Genomic DNA, 19,276 nt, shown 5'->3' on the forward strand with positions numbered 1-19,276 from the left:
ATTTCCCTCGGATTCCATATTTGTATGTGTAAGCAGGCATGGCGACAATGACAGTAGTGCCTATGTATTTGATGACCATAGTCTGGATGTACTGCAGAATGCAGCACATTTAAATGCACAGTTCACACATACTGATAGAACATGCATGGTGATGACATCTCTTGAGGCTATGACAGCAGATCTTTCTCTGGTGGTAGACGTGCTCTCTTCAGGAGTGTATTAGTTCTCAGGCATCTTGATTATAGGACCTGCAATGTGGTTTGTGCTGAGAAGGAGCTGTGTGTGCAGGCATGTGCGCATGTGTGTAAAATGTTCACAGTGGCTAGTAGCTACTACACTGAACAGTGTCAAAATATAGGAGTAAAAATGGCAAATTTTCATTACGTAGTGTTGATGAACATCTGGAAAGTGTCCAGCCGACACCAATATTGTACTTGATAGGCTAATGATTAATTCTCCTCTAGTCATCCCTTGATGCCAAGTTTCTCATTTTCGTCTTTATAAAAGACACACGGCATGAGGGAAAACAGGTGGGAAAGCAAATTAGACCCTGGCAGTCTGTACCAGGTGATTTATTTCTTGTCAAGTGTTTGTTCTCCTCTCCACTTCCACCACCGTCTCTCTGGAACTTCTTTATTTCCTTTGATCATTTCCTCTGGTTCCCAAGGTCTCTTCCTTCTGTTCCTTTAGTCAGTAATTATGAAGAACCCTGCCAGCTGGGGGGAAGGGGTGTTACTTATCATCATCTACAAAGTGAAGGGGATGGTGGATTTCACTTGCAGTGCTCACTTGCTTTAGAGGAGGACAGATCTATCACAATTTGGGGGGTTGGGGAAGTTTTGTCAATAAAGTGAGTCACTCCAACAAGCTTATTGTTTCATGGAAATACCAAGATCCTTCTCAAAGTGTAATGATTCAGCAAGTTCAACATTACGAAAGTCTCGGGGATGAGTCACGGTACAGCGATTTGCTTTTTTTAAGGCAGCCACAGGTCTCTTTCCCGAGGACCACCACTCAAGCACAAAAATTACACAGTGCTAACGTGGAGCTTTATTTCTGTGTATGTGCAATGAATGTTCAGTCTTTGCTTTTTACCCTTCTCTGCAAACAGGACATGACTAGTAGCAGAATGATGTCATGAAAAAAAAATGAGTTGTTTTTAATCTTCCTACCGTCTATGTTTTCTAGTTTTTGATACTAAAATCTGGTCTTGGCTTTAAACATTTCCTGGGCCACTTCAGTTTTCATTATCTCCTGTTCAGAATTCTGGCAGAATGAGTCTCTGAAATGCCAAAACACCTTTGCTTTTGGCCAGGGTCAGCCATCCATCCACATCTCTAGGATTTGATCAGCCACTTACAAGACTGCTAATTCTTACGAATATCTGCCTTCAGGGAAGAATGCAAAGGCAGCTAAAAAGCTATATGGAGACTGTTGCTAAATCTCTCCACTCTTAAAGATTTGTTTGAAATAGAACCTGTAGTACCTGCAGAGGTTTTTTTCATTTGGCTCCATAGAAAATTTTATAAATGGCAATAAACAAGCGGCTTTGACGAGAGGTGCGTTGGCCATGTAAATGCATCTTTGCAGAAAGCAAGAAGGCAGCGCTGAGCATTCAGTAGCACGGGTGGTGTGCTGAGCAAACAGCACAGTGCTGGGGAGGCCAGAGTCTAAGTTCTGCTTCAGTAGCCATCTTAACATGGCTCCCCAGAATTAGACTATGCTCATAAACTTGACTGGCCAGCGTCCATGTGTGTATGGCCTGCTGGCCACCAGGAGGTGCTGTGCCAAGTGTCTGCACAAGGAGGCAGTGAGACAACAGATGTTGTAACCTGACTGATGGTGGGCAAGCAGCAGCCTCTTTGTAAGTGCTGGGAAGCATGAGGACTCTTGCAGCACGCATTATTTGCTCATGAAATCTACTGTGGAAGCAATTGCATCGGTGTTGCTTTGCTTCTGCCCTGCTGCTGGCCCCACAAAGCCAAATGTCCCCAGCCATGCACTTGAAGAAGACATGCATAAATTTAAATTTTACCTTGCTTTCATACTAAGCCAAAGGGAAGAGAAAAAAAAAAACAATTTACTTATAACCATTTGCTTATAAAAATTATTTATAATTTTCACTTAATAAAACAACAAACATTAATAATAAATCTTATTTAAAACCCACCTCATAGAAAGGAATATTTAAAAAGGAAAGTATACAGAATAGACCAATGTCCTCAATGGAAGTGAAACCAAACTTCAGAGATGGCCACTCACCTAACATTACCTCCTAGACATTTTTATTTTGGAATACAAATTTAAAGTTCTTATTCTTTTGACATAATATATGAGAAAGTGTATGAACATGTTGCTTATGAACAGTTTATAAATATCAGCTCTCAAGAAGCTCAAATTTAACAGTACAGGTGAAAATAATTTGTGTTTACCACATCATAATACAGTGGTACTGACGGCACAAAACAACCCATGAATGCATGAATAATTTGTCAATCACAGGTAGGCATTCAAGACTATATTAAAATAGTAGGCCATTCTGCAGCAGTATTGTATTTTAAATTGCTGAATGGAAAAAGTAACATTTTGGTGATAAAGATTTAGAGCATAAATAGTTTCCAAATAAACACCAAGATACAAATTATTCTCAATGAAGTAAATTCATGATGTGTTTGTGGGTGTTTCAAGAATTCACTTTCAAATAATAAAAATCTTCACTAGACTAAGTGAACTACTTTTAGGTAGTCTTATTTCACTACATTTAATTCATTCTAAATGATTTTTCAAGGTATATCTTGGGCTTAAATAAGTACTGGATCACCAGCGTTTGGTATGAAACAGCACATAGTATTAGATGCTTATTTAACAAAGAAACAACTAAGTGATGGCTATAACACCTTTCAAATAATTTTGATATGTAGTGATTTTTATGATTCGATATTTCAGAATTATATTACAAACAAATTAATATACTGATTATATGTATGTACATATGTATATATGTATATATATATATATATAGTGTGTGAACATGTGTGTGATCATGCACTCATGATCTGTACCATGAAGCTTATCAATATACACTATGAAAAGCTGGTAATTAGACAATTGCCCAATCTAGGAGTAGATTTGAGAAAAAACAACTTCAGTTGATATAAAACTGATATTTAAAATGAGACCAAGGTTCCTCTGTTCAGGGACCTGTTGATGGGAAATAGGGAGCTAACTGTCCCCATGGTTTCCGATGATGACATTCTAAGGTATCTCCAGATGTTCTATTTTTATTGAGTAGAAATACCTTTGAAGGACTTTCATAACCTTTATAAACCACCAAGAAAAAGCCAGAAACCAGAAATGAAAACCCTCAAAACATGGTGCTCTGAGAGTGTCATAGCTACCCACAAATTAACCAGATCAATTCATCCCATTTTAATCAGATTCAGCTAAGATCCAGTACCAGATACTCTATGGGATTTGATTCTCATGTTTTATATTAAGCAGCAAATTAATTAAATACCGCATGGGCTACTTTCTGACTTTTTAGTTCCTGCTTTTGAGCTAACTGCCCTATGAGTTACTGATGTCTTTCTATCCTGCTCCCTACAGAGCATATGAGAAGTGTCTAAATTATGTTGGAACAGGCATGTGAATAACAAATGTCGTTTGGTACTGGATACGTGGGGAAGCTCCACTATTGTATTATGATGCTAATGTCAGCAATAACATAGCTTATACTCACAGCATCTTGAACACTGACTAATTTTCAGACGCCTGCACAATGTCAGAATGCCATTCTCTCTGGCAACTGTGCACAGAGAGCAGCAATTACAGGACTCATATTCAGCTTCGGCTTCCACCTTTAATTACTTTCATAATTCCTTTCAGCAGGTGAATGTAAGAGAAACAGCCATTCCAATTTATCTCTTCAACAAAGATGTCAAATTAATCCCCAGTTCCCAAATCCTTGCGTTGCTCTTACATACAACATGATTTTTTTTTTGATTAGTCCTTTCTATAGCTAAAGGTTATATGGCATTGCCATTGTAATTAAACTTCCCAACTCTACGAGACACAATGGCCATTTAATTAAAACTTTCCCTTTAAGTATACACTAGATTACCTCAAGTTTCTCAGAGTTGGCAGGCCACCAAAATATATTTTGTCATCTGCTTTCAAGTCAAGACCAAAGTTGTTTCCAGAAGATGAAGTGGCTACGTTCTCCTCCTGGTTTGTATCGATGTCGACAATCGATATGTTGGCTGTAATAGAGATAGGAATTTTCCATTTAATTAACGCAAGGTCTACCATAGCTATGCTCTTGTTGACAACTGGAGATACCTTCAGTCTAAAGTTTGAATAGACATTAGTGTTCTCTCAGCATGTATATTATATATGTAAACTATTTAATGCACAACAATAGCATAAATACAGTACATTATTGAAACATTCACACCGAAGCATGGAAATAATGGTTTCCACACAAGGAAGGCAATCAGTGGAGACAAAAGAAAACAGCTTAGATGGCTATCAACAAACCACTAGACATGGTTTCTCATGCTAAAGAAAATGAGTATTGTGTTCACAGGACTATCTAGCTAGAATTAGATAATTAGAAATGTTTCAACTCTTAGCCTCTTCCTGTGAATTTCAGTCTCTTCAGAACTACTGAGGTTTCTGTTCATCTGCAAAGTGTTACTTCCTTGTATAAAACCATGACACATGCTGATGGAGAGATGTGGATGTTTGGTTCCATGAGTCGGTGAGACCCACATCTAATATAAAACACATTTTATTCTGGGAGGCTGTGTCATGAGTGATATACTGTCCTTACTCCTAATTGCTTTTCTCTTAGATCTCAACGGATTTTCTTATGTGGAGAGGACTAGAACGTAGACCTAGAGAAGGAAGAAGAAAGAACACACATCTCTGCTGAGACTGCATTGTTTAGAAAACAAAATGGGAATTCTTATATCATGGGTTTTCCTCATTCATTTTTTAAAGGATCAGGGTAGGCTCCTTCTGAGTGATATGATTCCTGGGCATGCTATATGCTTAGCTTAGACTTGCCCTTTAAGTACGTCATATGTTCGGGGTCCTTGATATATATTGAGACATCAGCTCATTCATGTGAGGTTTTGCTTCTGCATCTTTGCCTCATGGAAGATCTCAAAGAGTGTGGGTTTGGAAATTGGCATTTAAACCAATTAGTTAGAAGGGAATCTCTAAATGTTCACTGTTTACAATGTTAGTTTCTTGCATGTCCCTGGTTCAAACACACATGATGTACACTGCATCAAACAGTATTAAACATATATCTTAATATTTGGTTGCCCAGATCTTTCAGTATGCTGATGTACTGGGCAGTGCTCCAACTGAGGGTCACAGGTGAGGTATTACTCATTGTTTTGAACATGCAAGATTATTATGGTCTCTCCATTTGTCATTATAATAGAGATTCTTTGGAAAACAAAGAAAAATAGCAAAGTACAAAATTTCATTGTAGTCTACAGTGCTACTTAAAATCTATCTTAAATAAAATCAGTTACCATCAGCACATGAAAATACCCCGAAACCTATTAACACCTTAACACCTCAAAACCTTAAAATCATCTATCACTTTATCTATCTATCTATCTATCTATCTATCTATCTATCTATCTATCATCCATCCATCTATTGGAGAAACAGGCACTCAGTGTATAGCTCTGACTGACCTGCAACTTGCTATTCAGATCAGACTTGCCTTGTACTCCCAGGGATCCTCCTGCCTCTCCCTCCTGAGGGCTAGGATTAAGTACATGTACCATCATACCAGGCAAAAGTCCACTTTTGTAAAAAGTGAAAAAATAAACCAAACTAGATAAACCACCCTAAAGATATGACTGTCCCATTAAGATCTATTTAATAATTAATGTTCAAATTTTAATTAATTACATAAATTTCATATATTTAATTAATTACCTTTACACATAATTAGCTCTATATACACATACATCTTAGACAAGTCTGGAAGCTAAAGAGCTTCCACTCTGACAATTTGTTAAAGGATTATTATGGATTCCACATTTCTTTTGATGATGAATTCCTTTGCTCCTATTTCCTGTCAGCATTCTAGGATAACCCAAATTCTTTTTCCTTTTTCTTTCATACAAGATTTTATGTAATCATGTCTAGAATATACTGTGTATCCAAGGATGACCTCCTTTAACTCTTAATCCTCTTGCCTCTAGTTCCATGTGCACCCATGCCCAGTTCTCCCTCTTTTGAGAAAATTATTTCATTTTCTTCTTTAACATTGGACTTCTTGCAAAGATTAATTTCAGCTTTCTTTGATTATTTATCTCTGGCTCCCTTTCAAGGTCTTTGTGTAACTCCTCTTTCGATATCTGTGGGCTTCCAGGTGGTGGTGGGTCATCTCAATCTGGTACGCTACTCAGTTTTTCTCACCCTTACTCATATTTGACCATTTTGACTGTGAAATGATTCCAGTTTCTTCGTCTCCTCTCTAGATTTCCATGACTCTCGCAACATCTAATTGCCTGCCATCTACACAGCTTCCCTAGGTTACTAAAGGTACCTTAAATACAATAAGTCTCGAATAGAACTATTTTTCCAAGAAAACAAAAAACACTGATATTGTCTCTCAATTTAGCCACCCTTTCAGTATCACTGACACAATCTTGTTATCCAAGAAAAAGCGTTTATTCCAGATCTTGTTCCTCTACGTTTATTGGGTATAAGATACTTGATATTATTCAACTCCATTTCCCCTCTACATTCTCATTATTGGCTTTAATTTTCTTCTTTTACCTGACCCTCTGAAGATCTCAGTAGCAACCAAAATGGTCACAAACATACTGACCAAGTTGCTCTGGAAGAAATTTCAGTGAAGCCCAGATGTGATCTTGGGGAAGAATTGAATTCCTCTATGGCTAAAGCCATTTTCTTGGCTCACAGGCAGAGACTCACCCTGCTATCTCAGTATAATTTGGTAATTTTCTACCATCACTTACTCATTTTAGTCTACCCATTTACTGACAGCTAATAATGTGTCTGCTCACATGTGTCCGGCAGAAACATTTCTACTGCAGTAGTTGAAGGATTTATGTAAGTAAAGATACTTGCGAAATCTCTGTTCAGCTCAGTGCCCCATTTTATAATTGGGTTGATTAGCCTTTTACGGTCTAGTTTCTTGAGTTCTTTATATATTTTGGAGATCAGACCTTTGTCAGTTGTGGGGTTGGTAAAGATCTTCTCCCAGTAAGTGGGTTGCCTTTTTGTCTTAGTGACAGTGTCCTTTGCTTTACAGAAGCTTCTCAGTCTATGGGTCTTTGATCCTACTGCACGTACTTGCTTTGTGGGAGCCTAGGCAGTTTGGATGCTCACCTTACTAGACCTGGACGGAAGTGGGTGGTCCTTGGACTTCCCACAGGTCAGGGAACCCTGATTGCTCTTTGGGCTGACAAGGGAGGGGGAATTGATTGGGGGAGAGGGAGGGAAATGGGAAGTGGTGGTGGGGAAGAGACAGAAATCTTTAATAAATAGATAAATTAAAAAAAAAGATACTTGAGAAACACCTAATTAAATGTCCGTCCTGAACTACACAGGGTTCTTATTACCTGTGAGCACTGCGTCTCTCTTATATGAGGATGAAGAATGCAGCAACCAGCTACTGAAGTCTAACATCGGCTTTTGTCTACCCTAAGGAGTTCCTCCAAGCACCTCCTGCTCCAAGGAGAGGCCGCTTCAAACTGGCACATGTAGCTATCCAGTGGCTCCAGGGTTTGTGCAGCATTCCTCTGAAATTTCTGCAGGTGCTCTCCACCTAGGCCAGGATTTCTCTGAATTTTCTGTAGGTGCTCTCCACCTAGGCCACTCTTTCCCCCTTGCTTGTGTCTCAGGGGCCCTTCCTGGAGCTGATTTCTCCATCCAGAGTTCTATTCTGATACTACATAGACTTCTATCAACTTGACATAAGCTAAAGTCACCTGAGAAGAGGATACCCCATTTGAGGAAATAAAAAATGTCCCCTGCAAGATTTGGCTGTAGGCAAACCAATAGGTTATTTTCTCCATTAGTTATCAATGGGTGAATGTCTAGTTCATTTGTGGGTGATACTACCTCAGGATTGGAAGTCCTGGGTGCTATAAGAAAGCATTCTGAACAAGCCCGAGGAGCAAGTCAATAAGCAGCACTCCTCCATGGCCTCGGCATCAGCTCCTGCCGCTAAGTTCTTGCCTTGTTTGAATTCCTGTCCTGATTGCCTTCAATGCTGTTATGGAAGAGAAAGGTAAAAAATAAAACCTTTCCTCCCCAAACTGCTTTTGGTCATGGTATTTTTTTCTTTCAACCTTACCGTGACAGAGTGCTAGCTTACTATACACAACACTATCAGCAATTAGTGATTCTTGTATCATCTGACTAAGTTTCTTGAAGGCAAATATTTGCTTCAGATTTCTGTTAGTTCTGGTACAGTACTTAGTAGATGACTGGCAAAAATTTATTAAATACAAAATGTGTGGGAAGATGGTATAGAGTTAAATCTAAATTTTCTTAAAATATCACATTGGCATCACCAATATTAATTAGATCTAGTTTTATTTTCAGAGGTATCAACGTTCGAGTTTCAGATATGGGTAATGACATAGAATTATGAGATTCTAACCAAATAACAGTTGCACTATTACACCATACTGAGAACTAAGAGACAGGGCCTTCCATCTCGGTTATTATTATTTATCCTGCTTTAATTTTCTTTCCATTGCTGTGATAAAACACTCTCACCAAAAACAATTTAGGAGAGCAAAGGGTTTCTATGACGTAGAAGTTACAATTCACCCTGAAGAAAAGCTGAGGCAGTCACTCAAGACCGGAGCTTGAAGCAGAAGTCATGGAGGAATGCTACTTACTGGTCTGCTTCCAGGCTCTCCTTTATCCTCCTTTCATAAACAAGCCCGTGCCCATCTGCCTTCAGATGGTACCATCTCCTGAGGGTGGGGCCATTGTAGATTAACTGGAAATTAAGAAAGTGCCCCCACAGATGTGCCCACAGATAAAACTGATGGAGGCCGTTCTCGATGTGGGGTTGCATCTTTTCAAGTGTCTTGAACTGAAAACCAAGATTAGCCATCACACACACACACACACAAACACACACTCACCACATCACACCCCACCAAGTACATGGACACATGGACACGTACATGTGCACACATGCCAGCATCTATAAGCTTAAGGGTGCATTTCCCATTTTCTAACCACTGATCAAAAATACTCCCTTATAAAGTCAAATAAAATAATGCTCTACTTTAAAAAGTCCCAGAACCATAGCAAATGTCATGCCATTACTTTTCAATTAAGTTCTGAAACATATTTACAGTTTTTGACATTTTTGAAGATCAAGAAATTGATAGCTGTGACATACCAACCCTATAGCTTCTAAACTAAAGGAAACATCTTGACAAAATAGAAAAGCATACCACCTTTGCAAATCTGTTATAGGATATAATTTCACAAGTTGTAAGACACTTTTATGCTTTCAAATTAAGCTCTCGGTTTCAAAAAAGAAAATGACAGAGAACCATTTGGCTCTTCAATCAGTCTTGTCTAATCCAAACCACCTATAATGTAAGCCAAAGAAATGACTGTATCAATTTTTCACAGAACTTGTGAGTAGCTGAAATTACAGGCAAGGTCCTTCTCCTGATTAGGTTCCCGGGTGCTTTGGATGGCATGATTAAGGCCCACACTGCATTCTTACTTGAAAAACTCACCTTGTTTCTGAATCCTTGACAGGGTGAATGATTTCCATTTCCCATCATTATGGTTTTGATTGCTGACAACAGAAGCCATTCCTGAGCCCAGATCATAGCTGACTTTTATGTGCCCATCACTGAGCTCCACACTCATGAAATCTTTCTATTAACAGAGTGAAAATACACCGGTGATTAGATACACGGAGAAATACATGGGGATTCATTTTTTTTTTATGGGGCGTCTAAAAGGGCCTTATAGCTAGATCGCTGCATGTGTCACTCTGTGACAGAAGTGCATTTCCGAAAGAGAACCAGTGCTACTATTTGCAATTTTGGTTTGCTTGTGAGTATGATGTTACAGTGCAGATAGCCACAATCAAACTACTGAGACACATTCTCTCATGATGGTAGTGCAAAATGGGTTTCTTTGAAAAATGTATTACACAGGCCAAATGTTAAGATACCCAAACAAATTTACTAATGAAATGTGGACCTGAGAAAAATGATGCCCAGGAGTATTTAGGAATACCTTTCAACCTCGGTCTCTCAAATACAGCTACACAATTTTATCCCAGGGAAGTTATCACTGGGTGCTTCTCATAAAGAGCTATCCAGGTAGTGATACTTCAGAGAAAAAGTAACTAAACTGTATAGTGATTAAATCATCACTGAAAACATATAAGCATTTTCTGTAGCATTCTTGGCAACTACACAACCATTACAGACTCACTTGTGGTTTAATTGATAGTTTTATCAATAACTAATAGTTGTATTGGTATTCTACAAAAAACGGAAGCAACCCCATTTCCCATTCTCCATGTTACCAGATCTCGTGTGGCCAGATACATCAGGAGAGCACTTGATGAAAACGTCCGGAACTTGAACATGACTGTGGAGATATTGGGGTACCAGCGGATGGGGCGGCTCACCAGGGCGTAACCTTCTCCGTCAAACTGAATAGTCCCCTCACTGTCTTCCACTTGGGGACTGAAAAGAGACATTTCACACCAGTTGGACCCATTTTGTCTCTCATCCTTCAGTGAGCCAGACTATCCCCAGGATGGGATGACAAGCTCTTGCTAGATACAAACTATCTTAAAAATGGCACATGTCCCCCTTACCTCCACCTACACTGTCCACAATCTTAGACCCCAAACCATAATCTCTTACCTAGACTTTCATAGGCATTTTAGACAAGCACTTAGAATAAATTTCCACAATATTTAAGCACTTCTTGGTGATATTTGTGAACACTGTTAGAATTTGGAATAGACTGAATCTTTTATGATACTTCCTATCTACACAACAAATTGGAATATAGACTCCCAATCTCCAAATCCTTCTGTCCATCAAGTTCTCCTGGGACAAATTAAATTCAGACAATAAAAGATGCCTGCATTTCATTTTGTGTTTTTTATTAGCATTTGTCATTAGTGTGTGACTTTAAGAGATTATCCTGAAGTTATGGGTCCCTAACTATAGCAGTCATATGCTCAGGATCTATGCTAGCCCTTGCTTAATAGATTGTAATAAACATATGTGGGATGAAGGAGATTTTCATATAGCAAAATGATTCATAGATATGTTCAATACTGTTTTAATAACTAATGATTAAGATAAACTTATAAATATAATAATCAAAAAGTATTTTCTTTTCAAGTGTGAGTTTATTTAATCTATCTATGTATCTGAGCATCTATGTACCTAACATGCACCCAACCACCCAGCAACCTACCTACTCCCACACAGAATCCTTTATGTACTGTGGGGAGAGTTTTCAATCTTCCCCACCTGCATGTTAGTGATCATTTAAGCTCTGAAACTGGCATGTTGTATAGTTGTGAGGACAGAGGGGATAATGAGAAGTGTGATGGTTCTGTCATAAAATAATTGCCTAAAATTTTATTTTCATGAAATCGTGGCTAATGAGATAAAAAAAATTATAGAGTATAAAATTGAGCGTGTTGCGTAGGAAGAGCTGCTTCACACTTGTACAAGTTGACTTGCTCTTGGCTCCTTGCCAGAGAGAAAAAGAACAGTAAATATAAGATGAAGGATGCCTTTTTTTCCAGTATTTATAAAATGTCTTAATTTGGAAACTGAGGGACTAAATTAGCTTATTGACAGTGAGTAACTTGACTATTATTTATCCTTTCATCACGATAGAACAGTAAGTTCTGGAACACTGCACTAGACCTAAGAGGTTGTTGCAATAGACGCCATACATGTTCCTTGTGGTTCTCATTTACCAGGGCTTTGCATAGCATACCACCATGGTATCAGGACTATTTCAGGAAAGGATTGTGGGAGCCTGCCACATCCACTTTCTATGTGCTTTGTCCCCAGACATTGTTACTTACTGATAACTTTAAAAGTGCCCCCAAATAACAAAAATTCTAGACTCAAAAGAGAAATACCAGTTTATTTTCTGATGCAAAGCTTAGGAAATTTAAGCCCTGATGTCCTTGTGTCCCTAACCTATCTTCCTCTCAATGTGAGTTAAATATCAGGTACCCTGGGGAGTGCTGGAGAACCTTACAGAAGCCATTTAACAATTCATGTTGGAATTTCCCAAGTGTGACATGAAAGTTTCAGTCACTTTTAGATTTCTAAATTCTTTTCAATACTGACAACATTATGTCTCTCAAACAAAAGACATTTTATGAGCAAGAGTTTCAGGCGAGAAGTGAGCCAGCCTATAGTTGTAGGAAAGCTGCCTTCACTCACTTCACCACTGATATTGGTAAAAAAAAAAAAAAAAAAAGGAAAATCCAGCTTTGAATGACTAATTTTGCAGTGGGAAAAGTTAGTTCAGTTAGGTATATGCTATAATATTTCAACATGTAACATTATATTAATCTCCTGTCCATTTTGAACATACTTTTAAAGGAAATGTGGCAACCCTATTATACCTCATAAACACAGCGTACCTTAATTTCCCTTTTATTTCTGTGCCAAACCTGTGTGTCTGGTCAAGTAAGTACAGAATAAGTCTGCTGGTTTGGAGCAGCCACACCCTTTGGATGCTCATACAAAAATGAGTGTATATTGTGTCATAGTACTTAAAAGTTTATTGTAATTTTTATGCTCAGCTAAATGCATTTTACTTGTAGCAGTTTTTGTATTTTAATCCTAATGTGGCATTTTATCTTGAATAAAAATAAGTTATTTCCCAAATGTTATTTTAAGCATTACAACAACTGCATCCTTTCATATTATTTATCTAAAACCACAGCTTCCTAAGATGACATCCTGATGGCTCTACAGAATGTTCCCAGCCTACCTCCTGTAGACTTATCCTTTATCTTTATCACAAAATTGATTTTTGTCCTCTAAATTGAATGATTGGTTTTTATGTAAAAACACAACAAAGCTTTCTCAAAGGAAACCTAGAACAATACCTAACAATAGCCTGAGTTCTATAAAAATTATTGTTATAAATGTAAAATCAAAGGGGACAGCAGTGCGTCAGGAGACCACTCAAAACTTATACAGCTACAAAATCAAAGCACATCAAGTCACAATAACAATTCTAATCAAAATAATTTCACAAAGCAAAAAGGTACTTAAATAATTCTATATTTGGGGATTTAAAAATGTAAACAAAGAACTTTAAAAAAAAAAGACAAGGTTAGTTTGAAAGCTGGATGCAAAAGAAAGGCATCCTAATTAGTTTCTGTCCTTGACATAAGCTACAGTCATTTGGAGAGAAGTCACATCAATTGAGAAGGTATCCCCACCAGGCTGGCCTGTGGGCAAGCCTATAGATTTTTTTTTCTTGGTTAATGGTTGATGTGGGAGGGCCCAATCCATTGTGGACTTTTCCTTGTGACTTCTGCTTCAGTTCCTCCCTCTAGGTTCCTGGCCTGCTTGAGTTCCCTGCCCTGCCTGAGTTCTTCCCTTGATGATAGACTGTAATGTGAATCTGTAAGCTGAGATAAACCCTCTCATCACCAAGTTACTTTTAGTGGTGATGTTTTTATCATCAGCAACAGAAATACAACTCTGACAGGAGGATCAACACAGCACAGAGGTGGAGCTTAGTCAAAAAGCATTATGGTAGAAAACTGGGTAGTCAGCACTACCTTCTACTATGTGTGAAATATTGTTGAGGCTTACCTCAGGGTGGTGGGCTGCTTCCTTCACAAAGCAAATTCCCAAAGTTATACTTTATTTTTTTCCAATTTTTTATTGATTTTTATTGAGCTCTACATTTTTCTCTGCTCCCCTCCCTGCCTCTCCCCTCCCCTTCAAGCCTCTCCCAAGGCTCCCATGCTCCCAATTTACTCAGGAGAGCTTGTCTTTTTCTACTTCCCAAGTGGATTAGATCTAATATACTTTATACCCCATCCAAAGGGATTTTTTTAAAATTGTACTTCATAATTTAACTATCTTATTAATCTTTTCTTCCTTCTATGTGGTAGATACATCTTTTGATGACTGAGTTTGAACTGAACTCTTCCTACTATCAGAAGGTTGGAAGTATAAGTTCCCTAGATAATACAATACATACTGAAGGTTTTTTACACAGTTGCTAATGTGGTAGTCTCATAACTATGACTGACAGAATAATGATCTGATGTTTTAGGATAATCAGGTACCTTCGACCTGTGGTCTATGGGCTACATGTATTCCAAGATAGCTATGGATGTGACACTGTACATTTGTGGATGACGATATACTGCAATGTCAACTAGTTGAATAGTCCTGCAAGCTTTCCTTTTGCTACTGTTGTTAATAATCTAAACATTCCAGTTAGAAAACTAGCAAGGAAACGTTTGGGGGCAAGTCTGGACCTTGTGTGTCTCAGGCTGGTGTTGAATTAATAATCTTCCAACCTCTGCATTCTTGGTGCTGGGATTACAGGCATGTGCCATCAAACTTTGCATTGCATCCCATGGCTTTGATTGAACTAAAGAATTTTATTGACAGCTTTGCATATTCTGTATCAATATGTTCTGGATAAAAGCATCTTAAGTATGTCAGACTTTCACCCTGTCTTAATGCCATATTGATAAGGTTATGGTACCAGAAGGACATTAAAACTTTCAGAGGTATTTTAGAGAGTCTTCCTGAAAAGAAGAGCTATTTAGAAGAAAATGTACCATGTGCTTTGCTGTGTTAATGGGGTTTGAGGTTTGGGAATGTCCCTGCATTCTTTAAATTAGAATTAAAAACACAAACTGCTTGCTACCTCTGAATTCTTGTGTATTTTTACATTAATATTTTAGGTATTTAATGTACTCTTCAGAGTTTTACTATAGTTTAATCATTTTTAGACTCAAATGACTAGGGGGTTCTTTATTTTCATGTTGAGAAATTCCTTCCTTTTAGGTTATTATTTTTATACTCTCTTCTCAGGTTCACATAAAACTATTTCCTACACATGCATTTTATGCTAGATATACTTTAAAATCCTGTTTGCTTTGGACTCTTTCTTACATTTAATGCTCTGTGTTATGGTACTTTTTCCTGGACTGAGCACCAGTTTTATCCCCCACCCCCTACCTTAAGACGCATCTCAAAGTCCTTCAGTTACCCCTTAAAGCACTTGAAGGATCAGATGTCAATTCTGAAGGTCCTACAGGAAAAGCAATGCAAGATAGGTTTCTACATGTATGCTTAATCAGTTTGGGGAGTACGCTCCTTATAAAATAGTAATCATGACCAGACGTCATTAATAGATAAGCAAACTCTCCTGGCTATGAAGAGACACTGGCATAATTGACTGGGGTTCAAATTGCTCATCTGTGCAGATTTTATAAAAAACACACGGCCATGTTGATGTGGTGAAGGGCACTTTCAAGGTCCTTGGAAAATGCCCACAAAGGCTGGGCCAGGACTAGACGTTTCCCCCACTTTTGGTAAATCCACCATAAGCACGATGAGCCCTGCTGTGCACCATGATAGATGGATACAACCTGCGTGTTGCGCAGAACAGATCGTCTTATCGAAACCCACCTGACAGTGCAGCCCTTGCAGTCCCCTTCTATCTCGCGGAAGTTCCATAGACCTATAGGTTTGTTGTCAAAGTAAGTTTCCCCCATGCAGCCGGTGAACGTAATCACACGCACAGCATCGGCCTTCTGCAGGGAGACAGGAGGTATTTGTTAGAGTTAATGATTTTCCCAGTTGCAATAGTTGTGACTTCTTAGCAACAGAAGGCAGAAGAGCTCATATCCGTTGTGTATGACAATCTTAGCAGTCGTCTTAGGGCATATTATGTCATCACAGCAACTACAAGATAGGTCATAAAGGGAAAAGCCCAGATATTTCATCAGTGGGTCCTGTCATCCTAAAATGGAACTGAATTTACATGTATTATCTCCATTAGTAAAAGCAATTGTTCCTGTTTTATTGTAAACCCATCCATAATGTAAGTCCTTAGATGCTGAAGTCTCTTATATAAAAATGGTGTGGTATTTGTACATAACATACACACATCTTTCCATATACTGCTAATGATCTTTAGATTAAATAATAAACTCAAAGCAACATAATATTAATTCTGTGTGATTAGCTCTCACACTACATTATTTACAAACTGGCAAGAAAACATCTGTATATTTTCAATGTAGGTGCAATTTTATTTTTCAAATATTTTCCATTCTTAATTTATGGAGTCCGAGAATGGAAAACGCATGTATAGTTGTGGCAGAACTAAATGATTTCCAGCTTCTAACCTTAGGCTAACTACTGAGCTTTTCTGCAGGTGCCTGCCATATGGGATCATTGTGAGAATTAGATTATTTCTGCTCCTAAAACCAATGCCCAGTACAGACAAGGGTGTGTTAAGAACAAGTACATGCTGGGTTGAGTCCAGTCAAAGAGAGGGAGGAGGAATTATATGAGCAAAGGGGGCAAGATCATGATGAGAAAACGTACAGAGACAGCTGATCTGAGCTGGTGGGAATTTTCTGACTCTGGACTGAGAGCTGAAAACCTGAATAGAATTGAACAAGGCCCTCTGAATGTGGGTGACAGTTCTGTGGCTTGGGAAATCTGTGGGACTACTGGCAGTGGGATTTATCCCTAGTGCATAAACTGGCTTTTTGGAGCTCATTCCCTGTGGAGGGATACCTTGCTCAGCTGCGATACAGGGAAGGGGAGCTAGGTCCTTTCTCAATTTGCTATTCCAGACCTCATAGGCACCCCATGGGAGGCCTTAACCTTTCTGAGGAGTGATTGGGAGGGGAAAGATGGTGGGAAGTGAGGAGAAGGGAGGAACAGGGAATTGTGGTTGCTATGTAAAATGAAAAAAGAAACTTTAAAATAAACATTTAAAAAAAACGTAGTGCATGGATATTGTTTACTTTGGGTAAATCCAGCCCACAACACACAAGATGTTTTTCCCTTGAGGTCATGAAGGAATTCACACAGAGTTCTCAATGATGAAGGAGAGATCGTATGCATAAATTAACCTGCAACAGTATTTTTAACTTTCTTAATGCTGCAACCCTTTAATACAATCCTACACGTAGTGGTGACCCCCAACCATAAAATTATTTTCATTGCTACTTTTAACTGTAATTTTTCTACTGTTATGAATCATAGTATAAACAGCTATGTTTTCTGATGATCTTAGGCGATCCCTAAGGAGTCAAGACCCACAGGTAGAGAACTGCTGATAGGGTTTTCATTCCTAGCCAGGTAGGCCTCCATCTCAAGAGAATGAGGAGAAAGGCAGCAGCTTTGTAAGAGAGGACCATATGCATCCATGCAGGTTCTGATTGCTGCTATCCGCAGCACAAAGTCTGGGGTATAAGAGGGCATCTTCTCAACGTCAGTTCTAGTGTCATTGTCACAGAGGCAGGTCTTCAGCTTGGTGAACACTGCATTCATAAAAGAGAAAAACGACCAGCTCCAAGATAGAAAGCCTTGTTTAAATACCTCTTGTCCCAGCCCTGATTTACTACAAATAGGGGGCATAGTCTGTTCTCTACATCAGAAACTGTGCCAAAGCTAACTGTGATGGGTAATCTCACTGCCAACTTCAAAGGATTTAGAACCATCAAAGAAACACACTTCTGAGTTTGGATCTACAGCACCTACACAAAAGTCAGGCAGGATTGCATACTGTAACCTAAGCCCTGGTAGAGATGGAGAAGGCGGAGAGCCATATTGGAAAATACCTAATAGCCACCATTGGTTTGTATACATATATACATGCATATGTGTACATAAAACATACTCATATACATAAACACATTTTATGAATTTTCATATATTTTAAACACATGGTCTCACTTTTCACTGTGTCAGCGAAGCATGGAGATTAGGGGTGGTGGCCTCTTACTCCATGTTCAAATCTAATCCCTTTCACTAATGACTGTGTAACATGGTCAAAACATTCAAGTTCTCTCTTCTTCAGTCTCCTTAATTATGAAATAAGGATGACTTTAGTATCTACCCTGCTGTGACCTGAATGTCTATCTCCTTCCCAAATTCTCATAGTGAACATGTTACCCTCAAGCCAGGCATGGTGGTGCTTGCCTTTAATCCCAGAATATGGGAGGTAGAGGCAGGTGGAACTCTTTGAAGTCCCAGGCTATTCTGGTCTATGTAGTGAGTTCCAGGATAGCCAGGGCTGTGTAGAGAGTTCCCCTTTCAAAACACAAACACTTGAAGAGAAAACCTTACAGGCAAGGTGTGGGAGTTTGGGAAGTGGTTAGACTATGAGGGCAGGGCCTCCATGAGTGGGATGAGTGACCTTGCACAAAAGGCCCAAGGAAAATCATTTACCCCTTCTCATATGGAGCACATTACAAGACGGAGCCTTACATGCCGAACGGGCTCACGTTAAATACCTGCCTATTGGTACTTTGATCCTGGACCTCTCAGTTTCTAGAGCAGTGAGAAAGTTGTTCATTGCTTCCAGACTGCTGGATTCTATGATAGTTTGTTACAACAGCCAAAATCTCTTAAGAATTTTATTATGCTCTGAATAGTAAATAGATCACATAAATTGATTAGAATGCAACTTAGCACATAGTGAGGATCATAATATGTTATCAAAGTGTCTTAGTGTATCTATTTACATGCAAGTGAGGTGCAAATTCTCATCGCTCTTCTGTAGTAAAGAACCCTGAAGCTCAAAGGGTTAAGTGTCTTACCTGTGGACATATTTTATAGGCAGTATAGAGAAAAAATGCAACACAGGTATAATTTCAAAATTCATGGCCTTGTGCTACTATGTATTGCCCTAATTTTCCTTTGAGGGGGCAGAGAAAGTTGTCAATGTGACTACATATTACTATGTACTGTGTATATTCATAAGTAGCTCTATGGAGAGGATGGTTTTGGTGTGCAGCTGTGGAGTCAACTCCCATATTTAAGAGTCACATCTTTTGCACAAAGTAGACAAATTAGCTTCACGCTCTCTGAAAGTTGAGCTCTCAAGAATGTAGGGTCACCCTGCCTTTTTACACTCTCTGGCTAATCTCAGCCCAGGGTGATTTTGACAAGCCCAGGTTTATCCATTATATTCGGTGGTGTTCCTGCATCTCCCCCACAGGTCGGAT

The 19,276-nt window shown here is 38.7% G+C and overlaps 1 protein-coding gene across 3 annotated transcripts in view; it reads right to left on the reverse strand.

Moving 5' to 3' along the window:
- The window catches only part of Lama2 (laminin subunit alpha 2), a 583,059-nt gene that overhangs the window by 37,656 nt on the left and 526,127 nt on the right, over positions 1-19,276 (reverse strand). For all 3 annotated transcript variants that reach the window (XM_041653904.1, XM_041653903.1, XM_041653905.1), the window contains 5 exons: positions 15,717-15,841; positions 10,580-10,742; positions 9,774-9,918; positions 4,121-4,259; positions 2,036-2,047 (listed from right to left, as the gene is read on the reverse strand). In XM_041653904.1, the coding sequence (XP_041509838.1) occupies positions 2,036-2,047; positions 4,121-4,259; positions 9,774-9,918; positions 10,580-10,742; positions 15,717-15,841 (584 nt within the window). The remainder of the gene's footprint in view (positions 1-2,035; positions 2,048-4,120; positions 4,260-9,773; positions 9,919-10,579; positions 10,743-15,716; positions 15,842-19,276) is intronic.

Source organism: Microtus oregoni, unplaced genomic scaffold (assembly GCF_018167655.1).
Source record: "Microtus oregoni isolate MIOR12 unplaced genomic scaffold, Mior012 000006F_ref0000085, whole genome shotgun sequence".
NCBI classification, from domain to species: Eukaryota; Metazoa; Chordata; class Mammalia; order Rodentia; family Cricetidae; genus Microtus; species Microtus oregoni.